The following is a 12125-nucleotide window of genomic DNA, read 5'->3' as shown; positions in this document are numbered from 1 at the left end:
ATTGACAGCATGTCCTTAAGTGCGTTGTCTACCGACAAATCGACATTTCTAACGCCAAAAGGAATAGGTGGTGGATACGAAAAGGAAGTGCTCCTATTCCTCTGGGGATGACAATTGTTTAGGAATGAAAAGAAGACTGGCAAATGATTTGCCGTTAATAATATAATGGGACTTCCTATTTTATGCCCGAAAAGCATTTGCATATAAATCATTTTTCCATAAATCAATCAGTCCATTTTTTTCTACTTTAGGTTATCTTGCCTGTGATGTCGGTATTTAATCGTGTCCACATTGAAAATTGAGGATGCCAAGGGTGGAGAAAGTCCTCCCGAGAGAGTAACATCCAAAGAGATTTACAATTTCAATAATAGACCAATTCAAGTATCCCCCATTCTGACCGCGAAACCTCATTCTGACCCCAAAAAAAGAGAAAAAAGAATAGCCCTTATCACACAAGTAAAAATGAGCGAAAGGGTCAGGCCTCTTTTTCGAGGACATTGACAGCATTGAATGCCCCTACTTTAAACCAAAGAGGATGGCCAGAGGGGAAACTCCAATCTAGGCAGAAAATGTATGTTGAAGCGAGCTTTGGGGGCTATTTAAACTACTAAGACTGTTGATACAAAATCCATGATATTTTTAGGAAACAAATCAGAGCACTCCCAAGAACAACTGCCGCCAAAATGTAGTCCCTCCTTTGAGCTTCATAATGACAGTCGAGAACAAGGATCAAATGATAACTTCAAGTGACAATAAATCCACAGCTTACTCTTTCATCGTCTCCCATTCTTAATAGATCTCAATTCAGCGTCCTCTGAGAAAAAAATGAAAAGCGTTTATATTGAGTCCAGACTTATCAAATCCATATACTACTAGGAAAAAAGTATCAGCAGTACAAATTATTCACATAAACGATATAGTTGGGCAATTTGGGCGTTTTGCTAATTACACTGCATGAAGTTATAAAAGTTCAACTCCCTTGAATTCTCCTCATCTTTCAAGCTCCTGTCAGGTCATACAACCTACAATGCAATCAGTTGCTCCCTGTAAGACCTTAGTTTCACTTGTCATCACCTCATTCCACTGTCTTGATTTGGCAGTAAAGAACAGTTGCATAGTGAAATAACAAGAATAACATAAATCCAATATGGATTCCACAAGGGACAGAAGGCAAATGAGCTCATAAGCGCGCATTCAAACAGACAAACAAGGCAGCCAAGAAAAAAATCTACGCATACTTTGAAGACCAAAAGACGGGCCTAAAAATTTAAAGAATGTTAAAACTACTATCAATAATTAATGGACCTGACAAAGTAAAACTGAAAGGAAGAAAAGGACCAATTGGGTGGCACAGCAGTGTTGGTGAAACAAGAACAACAATGTCTTTTACACATTGAAAATATAAAACAGTAGAACTTGGCCTCACTAAGAATTTGGATATATTGATCAGTTGGAAATAAAACGGGTGAATATCACGAGGACGTTCCAATCATTTTTTTTGTTTTTCACTATGATCAGGATGCAAAAATAACCAATAAGAACATTAATACTAATCCAAAAACACGATTGCAACTAATTCCCGTAACTCCCAAAATGAATTTAGCAAAGTTGGAAGTTAATGAAAGGTGATATTTTCAGCAAAATGATGAGCAGCACATTTTAAATGAAGCTTAGTGACAAGAAAATTTTCCTTTTCTGATAGTTCTGAAGTATAGTGCAGAATAAGGGAGAAAAAAAGACAAACAAGCAGAAGTTGGACGTGAGTACCTCAGATATTGCTGTTACATTGTACATTTTGAAGCTTTGTCAAGTCCAAATTACTAGGAGGTGCTTCTTTGCTGATATAATTGCTGGAGAGCTTGTGGCAAATTTAAAACAATTTCTGCAAATGCTGAACATGGAAGAGAGAAAACAAACAGAAAACAAAATTAGTGTCAAGCGCTCCATCACTCCAATGCCATATGATAGATCCACATAATAAAAACTTATTCCTTCATTCTCAAAGTTGTTCATGTCAGATAGTCTAGTACGGACTCAATCTAAGATTTATCTCATAACAACTAACTTCTATTTAAAAAACTGCATATCCAGTAAAAGTCTTAGCCTTCAAATCTTATAGCTCATGGTATACCAGGAATATTGGCAGTTCAGTGCACCAGATAAAAAATTCAACCTGCTAAAAGCCTTGAGAGAATTTGACATCCTTTCTTTTTCTAAGTGAAACTTTGACATCTTACCTGAAAAGTGGGCAAGAGCTTCACAAATTATATAGGCAGGGAAAAATACCTTCTGGCAAGCTCATACTTCGCAAGGCCTCCTCAGCATAAGAAAGACGAGCTGGACTAGGGTGACTTCCTACAACTCCATTTCCCCTTCGGTTCATGGAGACTGGACTGGTAGAGTTCTTCCTTGGCCATGCCAGGACTCTTATACGAGTTGGAAGTACGCAAATGAGGTCTTCATACCTCAGAGTAACAGTTACCTTGCTGCAAAAGATACCATCACAATGTCATCTATTCGGGGACCTCCTAAGAGTTGGATATTCAAACAAAGGACCTCCTACACTGAGATTATGTAGAATTAGTGAGACCACCGCTCTGATTCATCTAGAAATTCAAGTTGATAGAAGGAAGTGTGGCATAATACTAAAATGCTCCAATAAGGAAGAACAGCAAGATTACTTCAACTGGGACAAAATCCTTCTGATAGCACTATACGTGCAAATGAAACAGATTTATTTGACAAAAGAAGACAAGCTGCAGGACCAGCTTAACCATTAAAACCAATCAACATAGAGAAAATACAGCAGAGCATGTGATCAAATTATCAATATGTCGTCAGAATCAAAGGCTATCCATTAAAAATCCCTATACACATGAATAGATAAAAAAAAAAAAATCACCAACCACTCATAGTCATCAAGTACAAATTCGACCATGTTGAATGGAAGACTGTGATACAGCTCTCCAATTTGGTTCCCATACAATTCTTTAATAAGGCGGACCTGCATAGACAAGCAATGTAGATAAGAAAAAGAGAATCCAATTTGAGGTTTGCAGTTACACATTAATGACTCGAAGCAACCAAAACTTCAGAAAAGACCAGAAATGCAGTAAACATCAAGTAAATACACATAATGACATACCTGTTCACGTCTGTCCACATAAGCCTGCAGAAGTTCTCCAACACGGTCTATAAATTTCTGCATATAAATCATTTTGATGAGAAAAGATCTAACACAGAAAGCCCAATTCCCAAAGGATTCAGGCAGGAGACCTCACCATTGCGTTTGAAGAAAGGAGCTCATTTTCTGCATCACGTATTGGTATAAAGAACGGAACTGTATGTTCCAGGACAGTCATCTTTTGCAAAAATGATTTACTCTCAAGAACGATGTGGTATAGTTCACATGGCTCTCCTGCAAAGGTTCGAAGACAGATGAGCTATTACCCTTGGTAGATTTATTTATAAAAAAAAAAGGGACATGGCTGATACATGAATTTTCCCCAAAACTATTTGTGAAGTACATGGGTCAAGAAAATATAGGGTAAACTGTGGTCTTTACAACTTCCACTTGGGCCAGCATGTATCTATCCCTAGATAAGCTCAAGATACCTTTTCTAAAGAATGCAATGTTTTGTACAACAATCATGCCAATAGGTTCTCTTATCTTCACCAAAAAATAAAAAATAAAATAAAATCATGCTAATAGGGATAGGGAAAACCCTAAACTCACACAAAATTTGTTGTTAAAAATGTTAAAGTATAGATAATTTACATGATAGTAGATAAGGCCTTTGACAAAAAAAAATTTCATCAGCCAACCCAATTATAATGAAAAACATTAGGGTGCACACCCATGTCATCAGACATCAATTTCATCAGATAAAACCGTTGTTCAAATTCTCAAATAAGGGAAAGACAATAGGTCCAGACAATGCAAAAATTCACTTTTAAATCATCATAATGTAGATAATCTTTGCGTGTAACTAACTGTTGCATTTTGATCAATCTGAAACTGCAGCTTCAACTGCACAGAAAGATCAACTTGGCAACCATGTGTGTGTAACAGATGTGCAGTAGCTAAAAGAAGAAAAAGTAGGATCATAGGAAGAAACATCTCTCATGACTCAAGATCATGTTTCTAACTGTGTTTTGTTTGGTCCCTCCCTTCCTCTCTCTCTCTCTCTCTCTCTCTCTCCCTCAGCCTCACTCCAATCCCTAGTGTACTTGGTACTTTTAAATCACTAAATTGGTATCTCATAGTTTATCCACCAACACACATGTTGCTGTAAGTGATGCATGTCCCACATGTCTGATCAAGTACACTAGCCACTTTTGCTTATAGAAGAATCAAATTTTATGGGAGCAAGCAAAACCCTCTATGAAAAATATGGTACATAAACCAGATAGACAGTTCGTACTCCAGCTAATTAACAACAAATTACCAGCAAAAAGGTTTCATACTGTATGCCAATTCTTGCGCCTTCCAAACAACAAATCACCTGCTCATAAAAATTAACACCAGATCAAGACTTCATTTGCATGTAAAGTGTCAATCAACATAAAGCCCCGGATTTCAATTGCAAATAGAGGGGGCTGCCAATCAGTTTTCACAATTATCCCTGATCCTGGCATGAGATGATACTAAAGCCAAAGTAGATATTTTGTGAAGAATTTATATTTGGCTTCCCATGTTCAATGAATCTAGCAAGCACCACAAATTCAAATCTAACAATGAAACCTACTGCATTGTGCATCCATGTTTTCTGTGGGATACTTCAGCATGTGGTTCTGCGGTGTACTTTGTAACAAGCCACAGACTAGAGTATCTCAAAACTACAGTTATACGATCATCAATATAAGTTCAAGGATCCAAACAAAACAGTGTATAAATATCAAAACCTTGCCTTGTTTCCAACTTTATAAGTAATTTTTTCCTGAATATAAGTGCCTGAAGAGATAGTTGTGTCCCCTGCCATAGACTTCCTGTCTGCCTCCATGTGAACCTTATGCGAAAGGTGAGAAGTTCTCAATTAAATTTCAATCGAGTAATAACAAGTAATAGCAAGAACTGCTAGAATACAAGGAGAATCTTATTCATGAAAACCAAACATTAGTAAGGAGGAGAGAACTTGGAAGAAAATTGTAATCAGCAGAAAAGTACCCGCTCTCTTATGGTTGCTAAGAGGCCATCATTCCATTCTTCACCATCCAAGTGAATCTCTGAAAAATATTTCATGTGTTTACTTTATTAAAGCAGCAGATTAAGCAGATTGCTAATAGAAACGCAGGAGATGGTGCACTTATAATGAGAATCTAAACAATAATGAGAATCTAAACAATATATACCGTGGCAGGTCATCTACATCATAGCTGACTAGCCTAGTAAATCTGTCACATAGTTTGTACAGGTGACATAACTAATGGATAGCACAATCTAACAACCTCAAGATGCAGCTGCTCACTGCATGAAATATAGTTGACATGGTCAACAAGAAGTTCAATTAATGGACACAACAACAAGAAAAGACTTTGGCTAACGTGAAAGATCTTAAATAAATAATACTTGAAGAGTAGATCTCTGCAGTTGTAAGTCAAATAAAAAACCTAATCCTAACTCAGAAGCATAATCCTAAAAGAAGCTTCTTCGGCAACTTGAAATCGATTTTTCTGGAATACTATTAGTTGGCCTTGGCTGGACCTTATTAATCGCCAAGACAGGGCAGGCAAGGGACAAGCCTCAGCTTAGCCCTAGAAGCATCTGTCAAAAAACAATGTGGCCGATGATCAGGCCAGCACTTATAGCCCAAGTCCACTGCAATAGCCATATAAAGACGGGCCTACCCAGCACTCTTTTTTTTTTTTTTTCCACCTAAGACTGAACATTTTACTGTTACACATTAAAGAATTCGGAAGGCAATTGAGATGGAATAATTTACTACCAGAAGTGACACAAGAATTAGGATCCAAAAGCCAAATGCTGTTTGAAGGAGATAAAAGGTTAATAAATGATAGATAAATACGCTATCAATGTCAAGAGATACCTTGACTTTGGGAAGCACGTGCAGTGTCAAATTCTTTCTGTAGACGCTCAAAAACAGATTTGTCAGAGTCCCTGCAACTTCAGATCAGTCTGGCCTCAGTACCTAAGTCTATTAGAGTCAAAGCTGTCCCAATCATCTGATACTAGATCCGTATACACCAAGGTGAAACTAGACACTGAATTAAAAAGCATTTAATAGCACTACAACCAGGAGCACCACTCGAGGTTATGTGAAAAGAACACCATCATAACTCTTGGGCATAACCATAGACAACTAAATATCATTTGGCCAGAAAGCAAGTAGCCTGTAAGAACTATAAAATGTAATTGTACACCGGCAGAAATATAAAGAGAGTATTCCCTCCAATAACTGTATCGACTATATTCCCAATCGTTTTTATTTTAGTTTATCGAGTACAATACTTACTTGAGCTGTGACCACAGTGTAAATTGATCAGCTTAAATGAGAATCAAATCCGAATCAAGTTATTAATTATGTCAACACTCAGGATCAAGAACTCTCAATTAAAATACTGAAATTTGAAAGATATAAACCTAGTATAAGGCCCGACGCATTCATGGCCAGAAAAGGAAAAGGAATTGAAGGGCAACACCGATAGGGCATATTCAAGGACTAACCAATAATTGATGACCAGCTGATCTTATGTTACAAAACCTTCGGATTCCTGATTAGGACAATATTGTTTTCTCGAAACAACTCAATTTTGCTCATTTAATTTCATACAATGTCATGAGAAATCACATCCACCGCAGACAGATGACGTCAGAATGAGCGAACGAAATCATAGTACAGAGCCACGTAACCATGCCTGAAGTTCACTACTAGAGCAATATTGGAATTTTTCTTGCCAGAGGGATTACCAAATAGCTCCATTATGAACACAATAAATGGATATTGAGGCCACAGTACGAGGAGAAATCCCAAATAGATTCCTACCACTCGTGATCAAAGACTAGGAAACTTCTGCTGCCTGCGCATACACATATACTTCGCGACTGCAACGCTAGAGAAGCCACTGAATCCGTACGATGAGGAGCGACGATCGACAAACAAATGCCGACGTGGGAGAGGGTACCTGGAGAGACGCTCGGACAATTCCGCGTGCTTCTTGAGGACGTTCGAAACTGCCGGAAACAACAAAAATCGACGCCGATGAAATTCGCCGACGCATGCAGCAGCAACAACAGAAGCAAGATTTAGGGGAAAAAGAGGGGGGAGAGAGAGATGGTTACATCTGGATCGAGTGGCCTCCAACCTGAAATCTTCGTCCGGCAGGAAGCTCTGAGGGGATTGGCGAATTCCGCGGGGGTTTGGGCAAGACGAGCGAGGACAGTTAGAGGAGGAAGAAGAAAGGAGTTTTGGGGCGGTCATTATGTTGAAGAAGAAGGAAGGGAAGGGAGGAGAAGAGGAGAGAGAATAGACAGTTACCGTTTCCGCCATAGCCGCGGCAGGACTTAGTCAGGGAACGAACGGATTGAACCCCAGCTGATGCTGATGATGATGATGATGATGATGATGATGATGATGATGATCTTCGAGTGCTCCCAAAGTTTTCAGATTGATCGTGAATCTCAGAGGATGCAGAGAGAGAGAGAGAGAGAGAGAGAGAGAGAGAGTACCGCCGCTTCGCCTCCGTGGAACAATTGGAAATCAGCGAGGAGGAGGAGTTTGCAGTTTTGAAGTGGCACTGGTTCGGAACGATTTCATCTCGTGTCGTGTGGTCCAGGACCGGACCGGACCGGACCGGAACTCAGCGGGTCTCCATGGGCTTTCGGATATACCCGACCCGACCCGACCCGTCTGTCCGTGGGGCTGGACAATTATGACCCAGACTGACCGATTCGGTTACGTTCGGGTTTTCGGTTGGACTTTTTTCTTTTATATTTTGTGCCCTTTGGAATTTCATTTGCACCGGCTAAAAAAACACAAGCAAATCGGAAAAAGATAGAAGCATACAGTTTTCTATTGACATGAAAGAGAGACAAAAAAGGAGAAAAAAAAAAAGGACAAAGCGGTCGCATGCTTGCAAGGGATATTAGGGACAATTATGGCCGCGTTAGGATTGTTTTGAAAAGTAGTTATGGTTGTGACGATGTTATTAATTCAAGAAATTTGCCAACACCTTATATGATCTTTTAAGACTCTTTTTGACAATTGTATCATTGTAAAAAATTAAGATATGTATGGAGCATCGTTGTAAACATTACATCTACTTAAAAATTGCTTAATTAAATCATTAATAACTTTATATATTACGGTGTTCTTTTTGAGAAAGTAATGGCTCTTAAGTCGTATTTTGTATGATTACACTCTATGTTTATCTCGGCTTCGCGCTTTCTTAATATTGAGTTGTAGACATTTAAAACCTTCATTAATTCTCTAATTCATAATTCTAAAATACAAAAATTCTCGCTATCTTACGATTATGTTCCGTGATAACTAACGAAAACAATGCCTCACGAGAACTGGACTAATTAAACGACGCTTACTATTCACTTAATGCAAGCATGTTCTTGTATGATTATTTACTTTGATTAAGAATTATTACGTCAACCGTCGACAATGAGACATTTTAATAAAGTCATTTGTACCTAGAAAAAAGAAAAACCCTTGCGATGCCCGCACATATTACTCATTCATGTAAGTAAACCTTGAAATGGGTTAAATTGTGTTGTCTAAAGCTTAATAATTAATGCAATACAAAGTAGGCATTTTTTAGGGTTCTACTTTGGTCCGAGATGGGTTTTTGGAATCGGGTAGGAGAAACGGGCCGGGGGGTCCAGATGATGGATGGATCCGATTCGATCCGATCCAATCCGATCCGGATATCGGGTCCAGGAGACATTCACACGGAGTTGGCGCGAGCCGAGTCGCCACGGCTCGGTCGGCGCGGACCCGCCCGATCGCCCCTTCCCCCGGCCCCGACCTTTTTGACGCACGAGCGAATCGAGCGAAGAAAGAGAAAGACCAGCCAGCCAGCGAAGACGGACTTTTTGCTCCTTGCTTCTTCTTCTTCTTCTTCTTCTTCTTCTTGCTCCTTCTGCTGCTGCCTGCAATTTCAAAAAAAAAAAAAAAGTTTCCGCCATTGCTGCGCTCCCCTAAACACTCGAGCTTCCTCGTGTCGAACACTCGGCCTGCAGTCTCTCAGCTCAATGCGCCCGCATCCGAAACCCCACGGAGCTCTCTCCTGAAGACGACCCCCCGAGAAGATAGAGCGCGGGGGAACCGAGAGGCGTTGGGGCCCGCGAGATTCGAGCTCGCAATTTCCGCCAGGTCAGAATTCAGTCCTTCCGCGCACCTCTAATCGCCGGTCAATTCGTAATTTTTTCTTCTTTTGCTGCACCGCATTCTCTGTTCCCGGCCTCCACCTCCGTTCCACTCGACTGCCGTGGGTTTGGGTCTGTAATTTTTCTTTTTCGAGTGGGTAGCTTTTCAATTGCGTGTGGGAACGGTCGTTTTACCCGGGGGAGCTGATTTGATTTCTTGTCCGTGCAGCTCGTGGAAGCGCCGAGCTCGGTGGTTCGGAACTTAGGGTTTCTGATATTCGTGTCCGCTGTTGATCAATTGGGGAGCTCCATTTTGGTTTTCTGCGAATTTTCTTCGCGGAAGTTCTTGCCCTAGGGTTTTTTCGGGATTTCCCGGAGTTTGTATATGCCTTGGCGCTCTGGACATGTGGCTGTCTGAATATTTCTTTTGGAAACAGAAGTAGCGGCAGTGGCTGGGTGTTTTGATGGGGTTCTGGTGCGTATGAAGATGGTTTACTGGTCTGCTGGTATGTGCTGAGCTCGAGAATTTATCTGCATTTGATGGGTGTAAATCAGGTATTGCAGGTCATTCGAAGTTGGAATTAACGGCAGTTTTGTGGCTGCAGTTGTTAATTTGGGCATTTGTGGGGCCGTGCTTGGTGCACGATCCTATTCTTTAAGAAATGCAACCGCAGCAGAGCTTCAGAATCGATCTGGGTGACCTGAAAGCTCAAATTGTGAAGAGGATTGGAGTGGACAGATCAAAACGCTACTTTTATTTTCTGAACCAATTCTTGAGCCAAAAGCTCAGTAAGGGCGATTTCGACAAGCTATGCTGTCGAGTGCTTGGAAGGGAGAATCTCCCATTGCACAATCAGTTCATAAGGTCGATATTGAAGAATGCATGCCAAGCCAAAACACCGCCACCAGTTTATGAAGCAGATCCTGCAAAATCTGTCTCACGAACCACCAAACTTTCACCTAGCGTAGAAGACGGTTCTGACCAAAATGGGTCACTTATTCAAAATCAAAACCAGAGTTCCTCTATTTGGTCAAATGGAGTTCCTCAAGTCCCTCTCCGAAAGGCCAGATCTGGAATTCGTGAAAGGAAGCTCAAGGATAGGTCAAGTCCGCTGGGGCCAAATGGAAAGGGGGAAAGCTTGTATCATTCAACTGCCACAGAAGATAGTGGTAGCAAGGTTATGACTGAGAATGGGCTTTTGTCTCCATGTGATTACCGAAGATCATTGCAGAATTATCAATCTGTTCCTGGGCTGCTTGAGAAGGATAGAGGTCTTATTCAGGAACCAGCAGATAAATCTAGAGTGCACAGTAAAAATGAGGCTGCAATGGCCATAGTGGAAGATGGGGAGGAGGTGGACCAGGCAACCCTCTCTAGTTTATCTAGAACTTCTTTGCATGCACCACTTGGAGTTCCATTTTGTTCTGCTAGCGTAGGTGGTGGCCGCAAAGCCATGTCGGTGGGGAACTCTGATGATTTTGTTAGTTATCATGACACTGGGGAATTGTCTGACACGGAATCCCTGAGGAGACGTATAGAGCATATAGCGACTGCACTAGGAATTGGAGGAGTGTCGGTTGAGTGTGCTAATATATTAAATGTGATGTTGGATATCTACTTGAAGCGGCTTATAAAGTCTTGTATCCAGGTGGTCGGAGCAAGGTCCACACCTGAGCCACATAGTCATCTCGTCCAGAAGCATCAGGTTCCAGATAAGGTCCTTAATGGTACGTGGCCTGCTAGTAATCACTTACATATGCGAAATAATGTCATTGGAGGGATGCCCGAGAAGAAATTCCCAATTTCTGTATCTCTGGTTGATTTTAAGCTTGCAATGGAGCTGAATCCACAGCAACTTGGAGACGACTGGCCATTGCTGCTTGAAAAGATTTCTTTGAGTTCATTTGAGAAATAAACGTGATGGGTATGCCTTGATCATGCCAAATGTGTGTCCATTCTGGTTCAAAAGTTCCAGAAAGATGTCATTGGCAATTGGCATTTGATTGCCATCTCGTCTTGATACCATGAGGAGTCCGGTGGATAATGCAGAAAACCATTTGAAATACATGGTCTCAGCGCAGTGTGCATTCTTCAGCTTGCACTGCATGGGGCACAATTTGGAGTACTAGCAACCACACATTGGGAACTTGCGATCATAACCCATTACCAGTTGATCTATTACAGATATGCAAGTTCAAAATCTTTGTAATCCTCTTCCATCGACGTGCAACTCGAACTTTTCCTATTATTTATGGCTGATGAGGATGATTTCAAAGATGTTTTGCGGGATAACTGGATGTAACTTGATTTAAGGTATAATCACTTCTGTAAGAGCTGCGGTACTCCATTGTATGTAACTTTAGAACCTCATGATTGTTTGAAATCCAATATTAATAACACATTGATTTCCATTTACTTCTCCGTATTTCTGTATTTGGGTATCTCGTAAATGAATTTTTGAGGGTTCATGCTTTGATCATTTTGTCTTTTCCTTGGGCTGTCATCAATAAGAATACATGGCGTTCATGATTCGTATAGAAGACAAACACATACTTTCTTGCCTAAATTACTGACATTATTAGCATGATGCTGCAATGATTATATTCGTTAAACTTCTGCTGAAAATGAGAACGTGCCTTCAACGTGAGTTTACAGTTGATCCTGACATCTAAGCAAACAGAACTCCCTATAACCATGCTGCACAATAATGTTGTGCGTTCCCATTACCTGGCCGTAGTATTAGTTATATGAGAAATTGATAAGTTCTATTGAATTTAGTTGACTCTGTTT

General features: G+C 40.4%; 2 protein-coding genes across 3 annotated transcripts; one reads left to right on the top strand and one right to left on the bottom strand.

Annotated features, from left to right (window-relative positions):
* Positions 1-331: 331 nt before the first annotated feature.
* On the bottom strand, positions 332-7716 carry LOC120291074. Its single transcript, XM_039307965.1, has 13 exons — positions 7497-7716; positions 7301-7349; positions 7144-7192; positions 6048-6118; positions 5168-5226; positions 4911-5009; positions 4457-4505; positions 3282-3427; positions 3146-3202; positions 2907-3004; positions 2287-2486; positions 1768-1891; positions 332-814 (listed from the first exon to the last, which is right to left on the bottom strand). Exons 1-12 carry the CDS (start codon positions 7506-7508, stop codon positions 1821-1823), a joined length of 960 nt encoding a protein of 319 aa, XP_039163899.1. The 5' UTR covers positions 7509-7716; the 3' UTR covers positions 332-814; positions 1768-1820.
* A 1324-nt stretch (positions 7717-9040) lies between these two features.
* LOC104438380 lies at positions 9041-11754 on the top strand. Of its 2 annotated transcripts, XM_010051522.3 has the most exons (3): positions 9041-9341; positions 9564-9840; positions 9940-11754. In XM_010051522.3, exon 3 carries the CDS (start codon positions 9997-9999, stop codon positions 11248-11250), a length of 1254 nt encoding a protein of 417 aa, XP_010049824.2. In that variant the 5' UTR covers positions 9041-9341; positions 9564-9840; positions 9940-9996; the 3' UTR covers positions 11251-11754. The 2 variants fall into 2 exon arrangements, with proteins under 2 accessions (XP_010049824.2, XP_039163897.1); XM_039307963.1 differs by having other exon boundaries at positions 9564-11754.
* The last annotated feature ends 371 nt before the right edge of the window (positions 11755-12125 follow it).

Source organism: Eucalyptus grandis, chromosome 3, assembly GCF_016545825.1.
Source record: "Eucalyptus grandis isolate ANBG69807.140 chromosome 3, ASM1654582v1, whole genome shotgun sequence".
NCBI lineage: Eukaryota > Viridiplantae > Streptophyta > Magnoliopsida > Myrtales > Myrtaceae > Eucalyptus > Eucalyptus grandis.
This window is presented reverse-complemented; position numbering and strand designations above follow the sequence as displayed.

Coding starts and splice junctions, on each gene's coding strand:
- LOC120291074 (XM_039307965.1), bottom strand. Junction 6,119..7,143: donor TTGTCCGAGCGTCTCTCCAG/GTACCCTCTCCC, acceptor CTGAAGTTGCAG/GGACTCTGACAAATCTGTTT. Junction 5,010..5,167: donor TAGCAACCATAAGAGAGCGG/GTACTTTTCTGC, acceptor CTTTCGCATAAG/GTTCACATGGAGGCAGACAG.
- LOC104438380 (XM_010051522.3), top strand. CDS start 9,997: ATGCAACCGCAGCAGAGCTTCAGAATCGATCTGGGTGACCTGAAAGCT.